Source organism: Capra hircus, chromosome 22, assembly GCF_001704415.2.
Source record: "Capra hircus breed San Clemente chromosome 22, ASM170441v1, whole genome shotgun sequence".
NCBI classification, from domain to species: Eukaryota; Metazoa; Chordata; class Mammalia; order Artiodactyla; family Bovidae; genus Capra; species Capra hircus.
Genome location: NC_030829.1, coordinates 53365932 through 53386585, shown reverse-complemented (window position 1 = coordinate 53386585; position 20654 = coordinate 53365932). Strand labels below are relative to the sequence as shown.

At 53.9% G+C, this 20654-nt stretch overlaps 1 protein-coding gene across 5 annotated transcripts in view; it reads right to left on the bottom strand.

The window, feature by feature from the left end:
- FYCO1 (FYVE and coiled-coil domain containing 1) overlaps positions 1–20654 on the bottom strand; it is an 80196-nt gene that overhangs the window by 33801 nt on the left and 25741 nt on the right. For all 5 annotated transcript variants that reach the window (XM_018067084.1, XM_018067079.1, XM_018067083.1 and 2 more), the window contains exons 8-14: positions 17879–20197; positions 16817–16909; positions 15914–16032; positions 13622–13789; positions 10982–11131; positions 10071–10270; positions 7003–7147 (exon numbers count right to left, since the gene is read on the bottom strand). In XM_018067084.1, the coding sequence (XP_017922573.1) occupies positions 7003–7147; positions 10071–10270; positions 10982–11131; positions 13622–13789; positions 15914–16032; positions 16817–16909; positions 17879–20197 (3194 nt within the window). The remainder of the gene's footprint in view (positions 1–7002; positions 7148–10070; positions 10271–10981; positions 11132–13621; positions 13790–15913; positions 16033–16816; positions 16910–17878; positions 20198–20654) is intronic.

The window sequence follows — 20654 nt, the reverse complement described above, 5'->3', positions numbered from 1 at the left end:
ACAGGGCCCCACCAACTGTTTCATAAACACGCTAAATGCACCCATGGGGAGACCTGCTTTACAGAGAGGGCAGGAGAGCAGAGAGCTCTGCTCAGGCCACAGAGGCCATCTAGTACTCTAAACACCACAAGCTGACCTTTTCACTGTGACAAGGCTGAACTGACCTTTAACCTGTTTATGTTGGTTTCAGAGAGGTGAGGGTTGGTCACCCTCCTCTGTGCAGTCACCTTAATGCCGAGCACTTATGCTAGAGAGGCCACAAGTCCCTGGCCTCCCCAGTAATAACCCAGAACAAGAGGCAGAGTCCCTAACTGGGAAGGAATGGGTGAAGTGTCTGGCCCAGTTTAGGTCCTCTGACCACACAGAGGAAAGTAGTGTGGTGTGAGGGTAAAGCAGGGCTCTGGGGTGACTCAGATCCTGCTTCAAGGACAGCTTCATGTCTGTGCACCCCAGGACAAGGCAGGCGCCCCCCCCATCCCCGCCCAAGCCTGTTTCACCAACCGTACCCCTGGCTGATGACGCCCTCTGTCCAGGAGCGCTGGGAGGCGGTGACCACGTGCTCGGAGCTGTGCTGGGGGCGGCCGCTCAGGCGATGGAGGGGCAGCTGCTGGGACAGCTGGGTCCTCCCCTCCCGAGTGCCGGCCTGGCTGAGTCAAACGAGATGAGTCGCCTCAGGCCACATGCCACGCCAGGCCTGTTATGTGCCCTCTGTCCAGGCTCCCCGCAAAAAGGTTCTGCACTGGCCCTTCCACAGCTGAGGAATATCTGCCTGCCTGTCCTGAGGAAAAGCATGGCCGCTCCATCTTTTCCCGCTTCTCTGCCTCCCCTGCTTGGGCCCACACTCTGGCCTTACCTCCTGCCCTTGGGAGCAGAGATCATTTTCCCAACCCCCTCCTGGGCGCACGCCACTCCGGGCAGCAGACCCTGGCACAGCCCACGGAGCTTCCTGAGGGTTTTCACTCTGCACTTCACTCGTCCACAGGACAGCCCTGTGGAGCACAGGCTCCCTGTCTCAGAGCCGCCCTTCCCTTCCCTGTAGCACTTGCCTCTACTCACACCCACTGCTTGACCTAAGGGGCCTGGGGTGCAACTGGAGGAGGTCGGGTGGGCTGTGGCTGCCTTGGGTGAGGCCTCAGGGTCTCCCCCTCCACTGAGTTCCCTGCACTTGCAGCCCAGGGGCAGGGCAGGGCCACGCTATCCGAGATGCGGAGAACACAGGCTGACCCTGATTCCAGGGGCTACCTGGAGCCGGAAGCCCGGGATTCTCAGCGAGCGTCCTGCAATGAGGAAATGATGCTGCAGGACAGAAAAAACAGAAGCTGCCTGTTCTGGAGGGGCAGAAGCGGAGCGGAGAGCACTGAGGACGGGGCGCTGGCTCTCCTTGTCCTCTGGGGGCAGCGCCCCTTCTGCGCATCACTCCTTCGTGGCCCACAGTACCCAATGCCCTTTGTTAGGACGTTTGGTACTACCCCCTTTTTCCAGATGAGGAAACAAGTTCAGAGAGATAACTACCTCACAAAGCACACACAGCAGTGTTAAAACCCTGGTGAAAAATCTCTTTTCTTCCCTCAAATGTTGGCTAAGATGGACCAGGGAACCTGACAACTCTGTACTCATCTGAAGGCAGAGATGCTAGGCTAACCCAAGTGCAACAAGGCTTTTTGGAAAAGGTCAGCTTTCATTCCAATCCCAAAGAAGGTCAATGCCAAAGATGTTCAAACTACCACACAACTGCACTCATTTCACATACTAGCAAGGTCATGCTCAAAATCCTTCAAGCTAGGCTTCAACAATATGTGAACTGAGAATTTCCAGATGTATGAGTTAGATTTAGAAAAGGCAGAAGAACCAGAGATCAAATTGCCAACATCCGTGGGATCATCAAAAGAGCAAGAGAGTTCCAGAAAAACATCTACTTCTGCTTCATTGACTACACTAAAGCCTCTGACTGTGTGGATGAAAACAAACGGTGGAAAATTCTTAAAGAGATGAGAATACCACACCACTTTACTTGCCTCCTGAGAAAACTGTATGGAGGTCAAGAAGCAACAGCTAGAACCGGACATGGAACTGACTGATTCAAATTGGGAAAGGAGTACATCAAGGCTGTATTTTGTCACTCTGCTTATTTAACTTCTATGCAGAGTACATCATGTGAAGTACTGGGCTGGATGAAGCACAAGCTTGAACTGAGATTGCCGGGAGAAATATCAATAACCTCAGATATGCAGATGACACCACCCTAATGCCAAAAAAGTGAAGAGGAACTAAAGAGCCTCTTGATGAAAGTGAAAGAGGAGAGTGAAAAAGCTGGCTTAAAACTCCACATTCAGAAAAGGAAGATCATGGCAACCAGTCCCATCACTTCCTGGCAAATAGATGGGGAAAAAATGGAAACAGTGACAGACCTTATTTTCTTGGGCTCCAAAAACACTGCAGATGGTAACTGCAGCCATGAAGTTAAAAGACGCTTGCTCCTTGGAAAAAAAGCTATGACAAACCTAGATAGTGTATTAAAAGGCAGAGACATTACTTTGCCAACAAAGGTCCACATAGTCAAAGCTCCGGTTTTTCTGGTAGTCATGTATGGATGAGGAAGTGGGACCATAAAGAAGGCAGAGCTCCAGAGATTTGATGCTTCTGAAATGTGGTGCTGGAGAAGACTCTTAAAGTCCCCTGGACAGCAAGGAGATCCAACCAGTCCATCCTAAAGGAAATCAACCCTGAAAATTCATTGGAAGGACAGATGCTAAAGCTAAAGCTCCAACACTTTGGCCCCTTGATGTGAAGAGACCCTGATTCTGGGCAAGACTGAGGGCAGGAGGAGAAAGGGGCAACAGAGGATGAGATAGTGGGTTAGCATCACCCACTCAATGGATATGAGCGTGAGTAAACTCCGGGAGGCAGTGAAGGACGGGGAGGCTTGGTGTGCTGTAGGCCATGGCGTCAAACACGACTGAGTGAGTGAACAACAACAAAAGGTGGTTTTCTAACCTTGACCATGTTCACCATTCTCTGTTCTCGTTTTGCTTGAAATACCAGGCACTGGATCTCCTGGTTGGTGATAAACCCACAACAGTTCCCCGAAACACTGACCACAGAGCCCCCGTTCTGAAGTAGGTGCTGGCTAAGATACTCTGTGGGTTGGTGCAGTCTCTATAGCGTTTGAGCTCAGTAATCCTGGGCATCAGGCAGGATGTTCCTTGGTGAAGACACCTGAGCTACGAGGTGCAGCAAACCAGGGCCCATGCAGGAGACACCACAGCGTGATCCTTGACCTCACAGCTCAGGGAAAACATCGCAAAAACAAGGCACCTCCATGGAAGGCTTCCCACACGGTACCCGGCTGACCCTTTTAACACCGTGGGAGTGGGTGCGGCTCCAGCTTGTATGTGCCAGGGAGGAAGTTGAGTTCAGGGGCTGTGGTGAACCTAGGGGCGGCAAACCAGGACCTGACCAGGAGCGTCTGACTCTTGAGCTCAAGCTCTTCTCTGACACAGTCTGCTCAAGAAGGGAGGCAGGCCTGGGGGAGGCCAAGGACTTGAGGCCTGCCCTGCTGTGGGCGAAGGAGCTCTCTTTTCTTCTCAGCCTGCTTCAGGCCTGAGAACAGCTGGGCCTCTCTCAGGCAGATGGCTGAAGGTGGGCCTGGATGACTGTGGGGAGGGGTATGCATGTCCGCGGGGTCTGGAGAATGTCACCTTCCCACCTGGTGAGGCCTGTGCCCCGGGGCCACGTGCCGGGGCCGCTCGGAGGCTGCTGAAGGGTCAGCGGCATCCTGCCAGCTCTCCCTGAGCTCCTGGGTTCTGGGGCCTCTTCCCGTCCTGTCACAGCCAGGGGGCAGGGCAGACAATCGTGTTTGTCCTGAGGACACATGTGTGGAGCGGGGAGTGGACGAAGGGTAAGGAAGGAGGGCAGCTCTTTAATGGGAAGATGGGGAAACGGGGCCAGGAGAAGGCGGCAGTACGCTGCAAAATGCATCTCATGCCTGTGACTAGAGGGAGGGGTTCTGGGTACAAAGCTTGGTTCTGACGCTTGCAACCCCGTGACCTGGAGTGAGTTACCTGGCCTCCTGAGCTTCAGTGCCTCGATACAAGAAACAGGGACCATAACCTCTACTCTGTGGAGGGCTGGGCGGGACCAAGTGAGGGCGCGCAGACACAGCTCCGGAGGGAAAGAGCTCCAACAAGGGCTTTCAGCAACATGACCTCCAAGCAGCCTCTGTTCTCCGGATTAGAACTTTTGCAGCGTTAACCCCTCCTGGACCACTTCTTACTTTGGACTCTTTCTCTAAATCTCTTGGCAAGGACGTGTACACACACCCAGGCTCTGTACCACCCCTCTCCCCACCGCCACTTTCTCAGACTCCTGGTGGTTTTAAGCCTAAGAAAAAGCTGCAGGAGACACGGGTGTCTGCCTCCAGTTAATGTGCAAGCAAGGTGTGAGACGGGGCAGGCCCTGAACTGACTCGGAGGGCTTACCCTTCGCCCAAACAGACTAGGCACGGGACTGCAGATCCATCCATTAGCCCCGAATCTGCTTTGGAGGCTGAGGCCAGCATGCTGGCAGTTTCCTTTCCCTGGAACGCTTCCTGATTTCCCACGACCGAAACACACACGTTTGTCAGTGGTCAGAAGACCTTCTGCTTTTGCTCCTACTAGGAAAGGGGAAGGTGAGGGGTGAAGTGATGGGGGAGCTAAGGGGGTACTTTCTCATGCACCTGAGAGCCCAGGGCCATTTCCAAGGCCCTGAGGTTCTGGTCTGGCTCACCTGACCCCTGACCTAGCTGGCCAGTAGTCAAGGCACAGTCAGCGAAGAGTTGCCAGGTGACAAAGGAAAAGGGTGGCTTAGTGCAAATCCATGGGGGTCAGGGGGGACACTGCATGCTCACGCAGTCAGGCAAGGCTTCAAGGTGGGGCTTTCAGAAGGAAAAGTAAAGGCCCACGGTCACAGTGAGCACCTTCACTTGGGTGATGGGGTTGGCTGTATCCTTGACGCGAGTTCACTCACCCTCAAGCACGAGCATAACTGAGTATAGGGACACACGCTGGAGCCTAAAATCTCCTGAGCTGAGAACCTCCCAAGATTGAGTGCATCTCCTCCCATGCAGCAGAAACCCCAGACGATAAATCTGACAGACTGGTGCCAGCCCTCCTCTGAATTCTGGGCATGAAGAGAGGAACAGAGATCTCAACGTGAGTGGGCAAAAGCTCGCGAAGCTCCCCGCCTGGATGGAGAGTGGGCCATGGACTGTCTGCACACGGGGGCCCTGTCAATTCTCCCCTGAGCTTCTGAGCAGGCAGCGCTTTGCACGAGAAACTGCATTTCAGCCGGACGCCGGGGCTGAGAAATACCAAGTGAGGCTGCCACGGAGGGGAACTTGACCTTTGCCGTGCGTCCCCTGACTTAAACTCTTGACACTTTAGTACGGTGGCACTTGATGCAGTTATTTCATTTATTTAGAAATTAGCCCTTGCACAACTCTCCTCGCAAGCTTTGTTGGAAAACAGCTGGCCCAGAAAAATTGAGGAGGCCAGTGGAGAGCTGGTGCTGAAGGATGCACGGCCCTGTGCCGGATGCCGTCCATCTACAGCAGTGGAACGTTTGGAGGATCTGGGTCACCATGATGGGACAGGGCCCAGGCTGGTTGGGGGAAAGTCCCTTGGCTCCAGAGTGCTGGGTAACAGACTTGTCTATATTTTTTTATTGCTTTTAAAACTCTGGGGCTCGAAGAGGCCTTAGCTGAAGCCAGAGGAACTTCTGAGAGAAACCGCTTGAGAGAACTGAAATTAATCTGAGCTTCCTTTCTTGTGGCAGCATCACCAGGCCTGATGAGTGGTTCTATGACGTGGTTTTTAAAGAGCAGTGTGATGCTCTGAGCATGGCTGAGGCAGCCCAGGAAGGGCTGCTCTTCTGAATCATCCAGCAGAAGTCATCCCGGATTTCTGCTGCACGCGAGCACATGCACCTCAGTCCCCCTGCTGACGTCCTAACCCCAGTGCCTCAGAACGGGGCTGCTTTTGGAGATAAGACGATTAAAAGTGACAAGTCGCTCAGTCGTGTCCGACTCCTTGTGACCCCATGGGATTCTCCAGGCAAGAATACTGGAGTGGGTTGCCATTTCCTCCTCCAGGGGATCTTCCCAACCCAGGGGTCAAACCCAGGTCTCCCACATTGAAGGTGGATTCTTTACCATCTGAGCCACCAGGGAAGCCCAAGACCATTAAAGAAGTTAGCTAAAATGAGGCCAATAAGGTGGGCCCTAATCCAGTCTGACTGGTGTCCTTATAACAATGGAAGATTAGGAGCCAGAGAGACAAGGGTGCACACGCCCAGGGTTGGGGCTGACCACACGCAGAGACAGGAAGAGAGCGGCCGTCTGCAAGCCAAGGGGAGGCCCCAGGGAAAGTAAAACCGCCAGCACCTTGGCCTTGGACTTCTGGAACCTGACAAATGAGACTTCTGTTGTTGAAGTCATCTGGTGTATAGCATCTGTCATGGCGGCCTATGTGGATTAATATAGTTGCCCAAGACAAAAAAGGCTTCATGGAGTTGCTGAAATCAGGAGGACTGCTGACAGAAACTCTCTGACAAGGCTCCACGCTGACCGCTCCCCGAGTCCTGGCGCTGTTCAAGGACCGCTGCCCTGAGCAGTGTGCTCAGGCACCTTCCCGTAATGGAGACAGCTGACCCTGCTTCTGAGCTTTCCTAACCCTCTGATGAGGCAGCACAAGGCCAGGGGCTTCCCTGGTGGTCCAGCGGCTAAGACTCAAGCTCCATTACAGGGGGCCTGGCTTCAACCCCTGGCCAGGGAACCAGATCTCACACGCAACTGAGAGTCCGCACGCCACAACTGAAGATCCTGCATGCTGCAACGAAGACTGACGATCCTGGGCGCAGCAACTAAGACCCTGTGCACCCAAATGCGCATTTTTTAAAAAAAAAAGAAGGCGCAATACCAGGCACTTAATGAGAACTCGGGAAATGGAGGTGATGTCTACTCACTGTTCGGCCACATTTGGGTCAAGAGAATCAGTCTCAGTGGGTGTTTCAGGCAAGGAGGGGCCGGACTCCTGTATCTGGCACAACTCCTCGTCTGTGATGATGTCAAACACGGCGTCATCCGGCGGCCGGCAGTCTGTGTTTGCACCTGGGGCACAGATGCAAGCAGGGAGAGAGGAGAGGCACATGGTCATGCATGGGACGGGGAGGGAGCGCAGCTCCGTGGACGAACCAGGAGCATGCACCCTGCAGCGCTCACTCAACAGACAGCGACTCTGTCCAGATGGAGACAAACAGCTGTTGGGATGTTTCAGAAAAGCAGATGAGGGGACTGCAGGTGAAACAAAGTATTTTCTCTGAAGTCCCTTAGGCAGGGGCATGGAGGACTTTTAAGCTCTAACATGTTCTCTGAGGCCCCTTACTTAGAAGGAAAACACTTATCAAAACCTTATCAGGAAAGAACCTAACTAAAAGATAAACATACTTCCCTGCTGCTGAATCCTTGCTCCAGCAGACACACACCTCATGCATGCCTCTTTGAGAGCAGGATTCTGTGTGACCTGCATTTCCATCTCAGTCCACTAGGGGGTGGAAAGGAACTGCCCACCACCCCCCAGCCCAACCCCACCAACCCCACCCAACCCCACCAACCCTTGAAGCTTGACAGAATTGTACCCAACCCTGCAGAGCACTGGGTGGGAAGGAGACTGTGGATGCTGCTGTTCTAGTCATCCCCACCCCGCCAACAAGCACCCTCCTGCATGATGGAAGCTGTGATGGCAGGCCTGAGGTGAGAGAAGAAAAGGCAAGCAAGACCGAAAGACAGACAGGCAGGGCAGGAGGCAGGAAGTATCAGAAATCAAAACAAGCAACCTCAGCACGCTGGCACCACGCCACCCTGTGTTGTCACTGAAACACCCAGAATGAGCCAGGCACGGGAAAGAGTCCTGGGCTGCTCAGCGAGAAGGGTTCACGTGGGCTGCAGTTTCCCAGCGGGCCCTGCCTCACAGCTCCTGGACGGGCTGGGCTTTAGGAGGGACGCTCTCCCTTGGGCCTGAAGTCTGCATAATGGAGGGCGGCTTGAGGCACAGGCTGGAAAGGGGGGACTGGGACTGGCTTTTTTCCATAGGCCCAGCCACATTCCTGAACCCGCCTTTTGAGGCTGGCAGGAGGAAGGGGGAAAGAGGAAGGAAGGGAAAATGAGCAACAGGGACCCAAAATGATGCCCGCCAAGAGAAACCAAAGGAGCCCTAAATTGAGTGCTCTGCCACGTGTAGACTGGAAGACTCAACTCTGTTACTCTGGCAATTCTCCCCAGACTGCTGCAGAGACTCAATGCAATCCCAACCAAATGTCACCAGGATGTTTTTGTGGAAATTGACTAGTTAATTCTAACATTTATATGGAAAAGCATACGACCTAGAATAGCCAAACTTTAATAAAGAAGAAAATTGGAGGACTCACTCTGCCTGATTTGAAGACTTATAAAATTACGGTAATCCTAACAGTGTGGTATTGGTGAAAGAAAAGGCACGTTGGTAAATGGAGTGGAACAGAAAGTCCAGACACTGAATCATATATAAAGGCAACTGATTTTTGAGAAAAGCACAAAAGCAATTCTATGGGAACAGACCTTTCAACCAATGGTGTTGGAATAACTGGACAACCATATACAAAAAATGAATCTTTGGGCAAAGCTTGCATCATATAAAAAATTAACTCAAAATGAACCATAGACCTAAACGTGAATCTAAAACTATAAAACTTTTAGGAGAAAACAAAAGAAGACCTTTGAGTTCTTGAGTTAAACAATGAGAGAGATGATATTAAAAGAAGAGGAAAAAATTGACCCATAAGGGGAAAAAAACTGATAGACTGGACTTTATCCAAATTATATTCATCAAAAGAAAATTTAAAAAGACAGGATATAGGCTGGGAAAAAACATTTGTAAAACACATTTATGATAAATAAATCATACTCAGGATATATAAAGGGCTTTCAAAATTCAGTAACTTTTAAATAACACACTGCTGCTAAGTCGCTTCAGTCGTGTCCGACTCTGTGTGACCCCATAGATGGCAGCCCACCAGGCTCCTCCGTCCCTGGGATTCCCCAGGCAAGAACACTGGAGTGGGTTGCCATTTCCTTCTCCAATGCATGAAAGTGAAAAGTGAATGTAAAGTCACTCAGTCGTGCCTGACTTGTAGCAACCCCATGGACTGCAGCCCACTAGGCTCCTCCGTCCACGGGATTTTCCAGGCAAGAGTGCTGGAGTGGGTGCCGCTGCCTTCTCCAGAATAACACACTAATGCTGTGCAAAGCACACTTCCCAATCCTTGAGCAGTTGTTTGTATCTAGTATAAATAATGGAGCTGGCCAACCTCCTTGATGATCTATTTAAATAAAAGAGGAGCTAACAGTGTCTCTGAGGGCTGGCTGGCCTGGATCCAGACTGAGGCCAAGGAGGGCAGGGCTCTGGCTGCAGGAGGCAGTGGTGTCTGAGCACAGACGGCGCTCACTGCCACCCGAGTCACTGCAGTTCTGCCCACCTCGTGCTCTACACCACAGTCCAGTCCTGAGTGGGCGGCCTGGGCTGGGGTCTGTGAGGCTGTGCTTGGAGCAGAAGCAGCAGGGACCAAATCCCGCTTCCTTTTACTGAGCTGAGTGGGAGGAGGTGAAGGACAACGGGCCCTTTTCGGTCACTGAGTGAGAACACGAGCTACTGGGAAGACAGAGAAGGGTGCGCTCATTTCCAGATTCAACGCCTGGCCTTCGGTTATCCCGGGACAGAAGTTCGGGGCTGGGGCCTGGGAGACAGCATTTTCTAAAGCGTGGGGTGGCATTCCACCAGTGGTACATGAGTTAAGAAGCAAACAGACCTCATATTAAATAATAATGCTGAATCATATCAGGAGAAAGTTATTCCCTTTTCAATTCAGTTTCCATCCTAATTACATCAAAAAGAAAGTTTCAGTGCCTCACTTTGGAAGTACTGAACTAGGTGTGGCTCAGCTAAGCAGTCACAGTGGGGAGGGTGGCCCCGGAGAACAGAGGCAGTGGGGGAGCTGACCTTGGCCTCCGGTGGCCTGGGCTGGGGACCGCGTGGGGCTGGGCTCCTCCTGGCTGGTGCCTGAGCTGCTGCTGCTGGGAGACCCGGGGCTCTCGCTCAGCTTCCGGAAGCAGGCTCGGCAGCAGCGCTCCTTCCTGCCGCTGTGCTTGCTCACAGCGTAGTTGTTGCAGCAGTAGTAACAGAAGATGCGGCCGCATACCCTGGGGACGACACGGGCTGTGAGGACGCTGCACAGGGGCCGCAAGCGCCCTGCCCGGTGCCCGAACTGGGCTCTGGACGCCACACAGTTCATCACACCCAACTCTGCCCGCTCTGGACCGTGGCCTCAAGGCCCATTTCCTAAGACTCCAAGAAAGCCGCCTGGGTGACGCCTGATGGGAGGAAGTTTTACTTCCTAGGTTCCTAGCAGGCAGGCCGAGCCCCCTTCCCTGACACTACGATGCAGCTGGGCATCCCACGCCTGGGGGCTGGGCTCTAAAACCAAAGATGATTCTCCACACCCCTGTCCCAACTTGAAATTCATTCCTGCCTGCCCACCTTTGGGTCCTGGGGGCAGGGAGGTCTTTGCTTCCTCTGGTAAAGCGTCGGCCCCTGCTCTCTCCGTGGTCCGTTTCCCCTCTGATCACCACAGGCCAAGCGAGCACCGAGATTTGGGTCTCTGGGTGCCCCACATCCCTGGGGGTCCCCTTACTTCTGCCCACATGCCCTATATTCAACTCTCTTCCCTTTCGGGGATCCTTGAGTGTCCTGCTGGGACCCTGCCTAACACCCCCTCCTCAACTGGTTCCCTCAAAACTAAAAGACAACATGCTCTTCCTAGACAAGTGGCCGCCATGCCAACGCCTGCCCTAACTCCCCATCCAGAGCCCTCTGCCCTGGCTCTGGGCCCTTCCCGCAAGCCGCCCGCTGACCTGCAGTGGTGCCTCCGCACCATCCAGCTGAACTCCCGCTTGCAGTCGAGGCAGTGGTTCACCTCCATGTCCCCGGGCCATCTCTCCTCAGCACTGAGCTTCTGCTGGAATTCCAGGGCATCTGACTTCTGCCAGAGAGCATCCTTGTCCCTGGGACAGAGCCACATGAGAAAAACAGAAGAAAGCGTCCATGAAAATGACAGAACTACTTTTGGATTCACTTCAAAAGACTGCTTCTGAATTTTGCAAGACAGGAGGGGGATTCACTTTTATTGATACCGAGGTCATCTGTCACACAGAGCAGACCCAGACTCAGAAGTCCCCCAATGTGTGGGTCCTGATCTGACACCACACATGTGAAGGTATGGGGGTCCATAAAAGGCTCTGCAACTGCAAAGGCCTGCCAGCACTAACAAGGGCCACCAGCTGCCCAGGGGTCTAAATGGCAGTGTACACGGCCACTGGGAGGTTAGGCTGCCAGGTGCTGCCACACTCACCCAACAGCCAGTGTGCTGTGAGCCAAATAACCAGGAATGTACGCCCACCCCAATCTTCAGGATGTTTGGGATCCTTCTTGGTTTTATGGTTTAAGTAATAATTAATGGCCCTGGCAACATGTGAGCCACTGATGACTGAGAGCCACACCAGAGCCACCCAGGCCCTGAGAGAAGCCGGCACTCTCGTCAGTCAGGGATTCAAGTCAACCAAAGACTGTTCCCCTGAAATATAAACCAGAACATGGACTTTTCAGGAATGCCTGACATTGTCAGGAAGCAGAAAGACTCATTCTTGTGACCAGCGTCATTCTCCCACCTGGGCCACGGCTTGTTCTGTCCAGCCCCGGGAGGCCAGGTGCCCAGACCCTGGGAACGTGGCAACTGTGTCAGGACCTGGGCTCTTCCAACACAAACTTCTGGAAGGGTCACAAATGCGGAGTCCCTAGTCTGCAAACTGATGGCACGCGGGCAAAGTTTTCAAGCTTCCAAATTAGCCAAAATTTATTATTGCCAATTTGCAATCCCAAATGAATTAGTACGTTTAGGTATCGCTTATACGTGGCTGCTGACACTGTAAAGAAAGGGCTAACCAGATCTTATCTGGTTCTTCAAAGAAAGACCCAAAACTATAAACCAATTTTATGGAGTTTTTTGGACAAAACTTTGAGTCTGAGCCAGTGTCTAGTGGAGCAGGGCTTTTCAACTCTTGCTCACTGATACCTGGACCCCACTCCCAAGAATTCCACTCTGGCTGGTCTGGGTGGGGTCCAGACCTGAGTGTTACTTTAGTTATTAGCTCCCCTAGTGACTCCAATTTGCATCAGGGTTGGGAACCACTGCTCTAGTTATAACTATCAATTAATAGGCTACACAGAAGATGGAAAAACATGTTAGATGACACTATAGAGACGTAATCAGCAAAGCCCAGGTTACAGGAAACTCTACCAGATAAATGGCCTGCTTTCTTTAAAAGTAAACTGCAAAGGAAAAGAAGAGAGATGGTGGGGAAACCATGCCTAAGTAAGAGAGATCCAAGAAACGTACCACCATGCAACATACAGATCTAATTTAGATTCTGTCTAGAAAAAATCATAAAGCAATTGGAAAAATTTCAAAATGACTAGATACTTGATGACACTGGGAATTAGTCAATTTTTAAGCATAGTAATGATATTGTGGTTGTTTAAAATAAACAGTCCCAGTGTTAGGAAGGCACGTACCAAAACACTTGTGGATGAAATGACAGGAAATTTGGGATTTGCTTCAAAACAGTCTGAGGAGGTGGGAGAAATGGGTAGGACTCCAGGAAACACACGACTTGGTCATGAGCATAATGTTGAGGCTGGGTGACAGGTACAGAGGGGTACATTCTGCTATCTGCTTTCGTATTTTTGAAAACTTCTGGGACTTCCCTGGAGGTCTAGTGGTTAAGACTCTGGGTTTCCACTGCAGGGGCCACAGGTTCGATCTCTGGTCAGGGAATTAAGATCCCACAAGCCACAGGGCGCATGCAAAAAAGAAAGAAGATTCCCATACAGAAAGGTTTATAAATTTTTTGGAATGACTTGCCAACAAAACTCAGACCAATTTCACATAAAAATCCAGATTTCTACCTTCTCTGAAGAAGCGAGGGGCCCTGGCAGCAGCAGTGCAGCCATGCCCTCTGGTTCTCAGAGCCCCTCCAGCCCGGCTCACACATTCACATCGCTGCCTGCTACCTGAGTGACTAAGCACACAGCTGCTGCCTGAGGCTGGAGTCTGGGGCCCCAGCAGCTGGGGAGAGTCGGATGGAGGAGAAGGAGAAAAGGACCCAGGAGAGCGGGGCAAGGGAGTGGAGAAGGCCCTGAGGATATTAGACATCTTTGACTGCCACTCTGTGGCTGAGTACATGGAGAGTTTGAAAACAACACAGCAATACAAAAACACAAACCAGACGCACACTAGTGGGAACAATGAAATCCTGTCTTTTAAGGCTGCCAAGGGCCTGAGTAGACCCTGTTCACGTGCGTGTGCCCTTACAACAGGACACAAGCAGACAGGGGCCCGCTTCCCTGCAACAGTCCCTTCAAGAAGAGTCACACTTCTTTCAAGAAAAGCCAAGCTCAGGGGAAACCCCCGGCCCCTGGTCTGTCCCGACACTCACCTGAGCAGCTCTATCAGCCGCTCCTCCAGGTACTTCTTGGTTCTGTTCAGGTCATCCAGGTCAGCGAGCATCTTCTGGTCGTTCTTCTCCCTGTCTGCCGCCTCCTGGCAGAGTCTGCTGTAATATTCCTGGGCCTTTGTGGTGGCTCTTTCAAGTTCCTTCTGGGTCCTGGTGGAGGAGTGGTAAGTAGTCCCGATCACCCACTATTTCCAGCTTCCCCCTTCCCCTGGGCTACCCCCAGCCTCTAATAAGCAGTCCCGCTGCCCTACCAGTGTTTGTCTTGGGGGATCCCCTTGGCACTGTTCCACTCACAGGGTGTATATTCAAACCTTAAGCCTTCAAACCTCCTCTCACACACCCAAACTCTTCACACATTGCTACCCCCCACAACAAATACAAGGGACATTCGGGAGAGGAGGTTGACCTCAGGTCACTAGGAGCACCCCAGGTGGGTCAAACTCCGTACCACTTTTCTTGGGAGAAAACTGAGGTTGTGAAAGGAGCCCAATGGGTGAGGTGCATGGGTTAGTGACGGGGGGTGGATATGCAGAGGAAAAAGGAGTCAGAACAGGAAGAACTGAGGCGCAGCTTCCTGGAGGTGACCAGGCAGAGGAGCATCTGTCCCCCACATTTCTCTGGGACTCTATACATGGGGTGTGGCACTGGGCACAGAGCAGGCACTAACTCTGCATGGCCAGGAGTTCAACCTGAGGCCTCGAGGCCTACAGAATCCTGCTCTGGGTACTGCAGACTCTCAGGCTATGAGAGGGGCTGGCTGAACCAGAGTCTGCCCATCCTTGCCCACTTCTCATTCAGCTCACTAGTCCCCTGAGGCAGTGGCTTTCCAAGGATGGTTTATGAACCAAGGTATTCACAAAACCTCCATAAAACTAGAGGACTGTGCCTGACTAATCAATCTGGATCTATTCCAGCCTTGCCATGTCCAGGAAAAAGTTGTCAGCAGGTGGTTTATGAGACACTGTCCACCGAAGTGATCTTGGGGACACACAGATATACACACAGTTATAGCATTAAAGAAAAAAATACCACCAACTTAGGAGGTTCTGTTTAAGTTGTCACATGAACATGACCTGGCTAAGGGCAGCCAGAGTACTACAGCAATTGAACTCTGAAAGGAGAGTCAGATGAGAGGAGACACACATCCAGGCTACTACGCATCCAGCGTGGTCTGGATCTCCCATTGAGCCTGGGCCAGGCCTAGAAGCAGGTGATAGGAGGTGGGTGGGAAAGCTAAACCCTCGGGGAAGCATGGTGTGTCTGCTTCTGCTGGGAGCACACAAGCAATCCGGCGCCAGGATCCCCTGCAGGACGAGCCTGGCCCCGTCGCTGGCTGGGGGGCCCATGATGCACCAGGGGGCTGCCAGGTCTGAAGAAGCGGCGGACTTGGGGCTGGACACAGGGAGGGCCATATTTTAAGGTTAAAAGAAAATGATGACAAAAGGTGACGGCAAGATGTGCTCTCCACAGACACAGCACCAGAGTCTCTGCAGGAAGACAAGCTGACCCTGCTCCCTGGCTCGCTCGCCCACTCCTGGATGAGCTGGGAGAACCTCACACTTAACCCCGCAGCCTGTCATGTCACTGAAGAAGAACTCGGGTCAAAACTCATACTGGGGAAAGCATGCACGCACATAACTCACAAACCAGTTCCCTAAAACAAAACAAAATACGAGAAAACACAAAACTCTCTGTCTATATGTTTTTAGGGTAGTTGTTCAGAAAAGACTCTGGAGCCAAATGTTCTAAGTTCTAGTCCTGCCATCACCACTTAGACACTGTGTGACCCTGGGAAAGCGACTTCACTCTTCTGAGCCGCATTCTTCTCTTCTATAACATAGGATAAATAATACCACCATCCTCACAGGACCGTTGGGAGGATTAAATAGGCAAGTAAATTTCAAGGATTTAAAATAGTACCTGCCACATTTTAGGCTTAAATGTTTGTTGTTGTTAGTATCATGACACTTGCCCAATTTTTATTTCATTTGATTTTTACCAAAACATGAAGTTCCTGAACTGAAATATGCCCCCCCCAGAGATGACAATGGATTAAGAGAAAGGTTCCCTGCAGCTTCTACAGGCTTGTGACAGGCAGACTGCCAAGGAGCTCTGTGGCATGCTTCCGACATAAGCACTCCCTGGGTCTACAGCTTTTCTTGCAAAAGGACTTTTTAAAGGGGAATGAGTGGTTGACTTTCTAAACGACTGGCCCAAATCTGCCCCTTCCGTGCGGACTCTCCCCTGGCCCTGCGGGCAGACTGTGTAACTAACCTGTCCAAGTCCTGGCGCAGGGTGGCCCCCTCCTCGTCCTTCCTCAGCATGGCGGCCTGGCACTCGGCAAGGTGCTTGCTGGTGCAGCTCAGTTTCTCCTGCACATCCGCCTGGGCGGCCTGGCATAGGAAGCAGGGAGAAGACACCTGGCTGCAGAAGCCGTGCGAGGTGCCACCCGGTGACTGGCTAGCTCCACCCCATCTGGCCGGCGCACTTCTACGGGAGGGGCTTTTGTTTAAGTGTAAGAGGCCAAGAACTAGCACATGTGTGGAGTAGGGCAGATTCCCATTTGTAACTATGTCCCTTGAGCATCAACTAGGGCCAGTTGTGACGCGTGTAGGGGCTCCAGGGTGGGGATGGAGGTGTGGTTGCAGGGTGTGGGGGTTTCTGAAAAACGTCACAGCCCTGAAGACAGGTTTCAGCGCCACCCCTGCTCCAGCTCAGGTCAGACTCACTGACTTGGAGAACATGGGCGGATATGTGTGCGCGTTAGTCGCTCAGTCGTGTCTGACTCTTTGTGGCCCCATGGACTGTAGCCTGCCAGGCTCCTCTGTCCACGGGATTTCCCAGGTGAGAATACTGGAGTGGGTTGCCATTTCCCTCTCCAAAGACAAGGCGGGGGGTGGTGTGAAAAAACACACTTGGCAGCTCCAGCCAGGTGTTCAGGGAGTGGCAGGGCCATGACACAGACTCTGGGTGTCTACAAAGGTGAGCTGATGGCAGCTTCAGTGGGGGCACTGGATCTCCCGCAGGGAGGCCTTTTGATGGTCCGGTGAGAGACAAGCGAGATTCCCTCCCCAACAGGCCCACAGCCCGGGAGCAGGATGACCAGGCAGATGAGGGGCCGGCCCCTGCTCAGGCAGGCAGGAGTACCTCCCCTGGGCTCCAGGGCTCCAGGCCTACCTTCAGCTTCCCCTCGGCCTCCTTGGTGGCCTGCAGCTCCCGACCCTGCTCCTCCAGCTGGCCCCTGAGGTTCTTGCATTCTTCATTGGAGGTCTGAGAGGATGGGAAAGGGATCAGAAAAGTGGGGTCCTTGTTCTGAGACTCCTTCGGGCCTATTCACCGAAGTGGGTAAAAACAAGCCACTTCTCTTTCTCCCAAATTCAATTAAGCTTTGGGCTTCACTGGTAATACAATCCTGTCAAGCTAAGAGATTTAGCTTGGCCTCTGAGCTTAGAATTTCATTTCTTCGAGGGAAGGGTGGAGCATGAGCCACGTGGAACTACACGGGATAGAGTGACACAGGATGGGAGGCACGGCTGTAGAAAGGCAGCAGCTGCCTGAGAGAGAGGAGTGGAGAAGCGCACAGACACGTGACGAGCATCAGAGGCCAAAGCCCCGTCTGTTTGCCCGTGTCCTCACTCTTAACCTCTCCCCCGTGCAGTCTAGGGCACACATAAACTCAGCCATCCCAAGGGTCTTGTGAAAATGAATTGAGTTGGTTTATTACAGCTGCACTGTTATCAGAAGGCAGCTGAAGAGACAGAGAATCCAGGGACAGGACTTGAGGCAGTCAGGAACTCAGGCTTGGGCAGCAAGTATATAAACAAGGTTAAGGAAAATACCAGCGGCCTCATTTCCTTAAAGCAGGTACTCCCACCCTGCCCCTGCTGCCATTCAGGAATGAGGGCACACAGGCTTACAGGCCTCCTAAGATTTCAAAAGAAGCCCCCGAACTAAATCTACAAACAACTTGCTCTTAAAACGTTGGCTGCTAATTACAAAAAAATTTCTGTGTGGGCCAAACTTGTCTGCAACGGCATCAGATGTCTGACTGAAGGCATCCTTCCCTCGTGCTGGGTCCCTGACAGGTTCTTGCAGGACAAGGATGCTGTGAGCTGTGACAACAGGACATTCCCGGGCTCTTACGGGCCACATGGCCCAAGGTGGCTCCCACTCACTCAGGGACCCACCAGGCACTGCTGCACGAGGTGGGTGCAGCTCAGACGGCTGGGGGAGGGTTACCTTCAGTCTTCCCTGGTAGTCCATGATCTCGGTGCTCAGCTGGAACTTGAGGGTGTCGAGCTCCTGGCGTGAGGCCTCCTGGAGGCTCTGGGCGTGCTGTTCAGCCTGGGCCAGCCGGGCCTGCAGGCCAGGAAGCGAGCCAGCTGTCTCCTCAGCCGCCCTCAGCTGCTCCTGCAGGCTCTCCTTCTCTCGCCGCAGCCCTGCCACTTGGTGCTCCAGGCCCTCCCGCTCCCTGGAGGCTGCCTCTTTGGCCTCCTGAAGCTCCTGAATAGTGTGGGCCAGCACCCCCTCCACCCGCTCTTTCTCCGCAGTCAGCGCACAGACCTGGATGCCGAGCTCCGCTGTGTCTGTGTTGGCACGGTGCAGCTGCTCCTGCAGCTCGGCGTGCTCCAGATGGGCCTCCTCGGAGCTGCACCTGGCCCGGGACAGCTCCTCCCGCAGGATCTGGAGCTCCTCCTCCCTCCGCTCTGCCTCTTCGGCCCTCTCCTCCCTCAGCGCCCCTTCGCGCTCCGAGCACTGCAGCAGCTCCTGGACGTGGGCCCTGTTGAGGGCCTCGTTCTGCTCCTTCAGTCGCTGCACGAGGGCCTTGTGCTCTGTCAGAGCAGCCTCAGCTACGCTCAGCTGGCTCTTCACCTTCTCCTGGTCCCCCAGGGCAGCCTGCAGCTTGGCCTGGAGCTCCACCACCGTGGCCTGGAGTCGCCGGGCCTCCCCGTGATGGATCTCTAGCTGCGCCTGAGACAGGGCCAGCTGGGCGGCCAGCTCCTGCAGCGCATGGTCTTCAGGGGGGCTGAGACCCTGTTGGCCTCCGTCTGCCCTGAGGGTCTCAGTCAGCTGGGTCTGCTGCTGGCACTGGCCCTCAAGAGCTTGGAGTTCCCCGTCCCGGGTCTCGGCCTCCTTGCTCCGCAGGGCAGCCTCCTTCTCTGCCATGTGGGCCCACAGGATTGCCTCCGTCTGCTCTGACTCCAGAGAGGCCAGGGAGCCCTGGCTGGCCGCCTCCCGCTGCTGCAGCGCTTGGTAATCAGCCTGCAGCGCCTGAAGTTTCTCCTCCAGAATGTGGTTGCGCTCAGCTACATTCTGCAGCTCCTTCTCCAGCTCCCTGTGGGCCTGCTGGAGCTGGTCCTCCGGGCCGGGCCTGTGCACCCTGGGATCGTCTGTCTGTCCCTCCCGCAGGCCCTGCTGTTCCTCCTCTGGTGTCTCGCAGGCCTGCTGTGGGGCAGAGTTCGGAGCTTCAAGCGTCTCAGCCGTGCCGGGCAGACCTGGACCTGGCTGTGCAGCAAGTCGCTCCAGTGTTCCCACCTTCTGGCTGAGGTGGTCCCGGTCCTGGATGAGCTGCTTCTTCTGCTCCTCCAGGTCACTCACGTGCTGGCTCACCTGGGCCAGCTGGGTCTCCAGGAGCTGCAGCTGCCGTGTCAGTGAGCGGGCCTCCTGTTCCAGCAGCTCCTTCTCCTCCAGCCACTGCCGCGCCTTGCGCCTCGCCTGTGCGAGCTCCTCCTCCAGGGAGCCCAAGTGGCCCAGAGACTCCTGCAGCTGGCGCCGGAGCTGGGCTGCCTCCTGCCCCTTGAGGGACAGCTCTTCCCGCAGCAGGGCCGTCTCCTCCACCAGGTGCTCCAGGCAGGCCCCGGCCTCCTCCTTCAGCTGCAGTTCCCCAGCCAGCAGCTCCAGCTGCACTGCCTGCTGCCCACTGAGCTCCTGGACGTGGGGATTCTCACTTTCCAGGGCTTGGAGCCTCACCGCCAGCTCCTGGGTCTCCAGGGCCGAGTCACTGGAGGCGCGCTCTTCCCTCTCCTTGGCATCCAGAGCTGTAGCGGCCGTCTTCTCGGCTGCGGCCGGCTGCTCCGGGACATCGGCTGCGGGGATGTCCTGGTCCCTCCTGCGCGGGGAGTCATGGGTGGCCTCGAGCTCCCGAGCCAGGGGCTTCAGCAAGGACTCCAGCTGCCGCAGGGCCGAGCAGTAATCCTCCTCCTTCTCCGCAGCCCCCAGCTTCAGGGCCTGCAGGCACGTGTGCATCTCCACCATGGTGTTCTGCGTGGCCTGGGTGACTTCCCACTGCTTCTGGAGCGCGGCCACCATGTCTGCGAGACGACTGTTGTCCTCGGCAGTGGCGCGGCCCCTCTCCCTCTCCACCTGTAGCTGCTCTCCCTGAAGGCTGATGGCCGCCCTCAGCTCCTGGTTCTCTCTGTCCAGCTGCTGCATCCGCTCCTGCAACTGCTTCTCCCGCACCTCCAGCTGGTCCAGCTCCAGCCGCATCTCATCGAAGCCCTCCAGGGACTCGCTGTTTAAGGGGTTGCTCAGGTCCAGGCTGGAGGCCATCTCCTGAGTCTGGGCGGAAACACGGAAAATAAGTGGCTTGGGGATAAAGCTACACAGCTGTTTGGTGAAGCTTTAGAATTTAATGCAAACAGAAGGAAAAATACAGCAATTAGGTGACCTAAAGTCTATGGAGCTATCTGAAGGACTGGAACCCCTTCGCTCAAAGCAGCTGCCAGAGAAGGTCAGCAGCACATCCTAAAACCATGATGCAACGCCACACATGTGAGTTCCCCTGAGACCCAGAATTGACGTTTCCCATCCCGCCCCCCCTAGTGTTGGTAACACAGCGGATGTACGCCCTCAGAGAAATTAAGGTATATGTAAACTACTGCTCACCCACTGCACTGTACCCACAATTCCTGCTGCGATTATATCACAAAATGGGGTAAAAATGCCACTCTGAATTCTTCTTGTATTGATTACTCTTTATTTTGCTTTGCTGAATAATTTGTGTTCTTTCCCATTA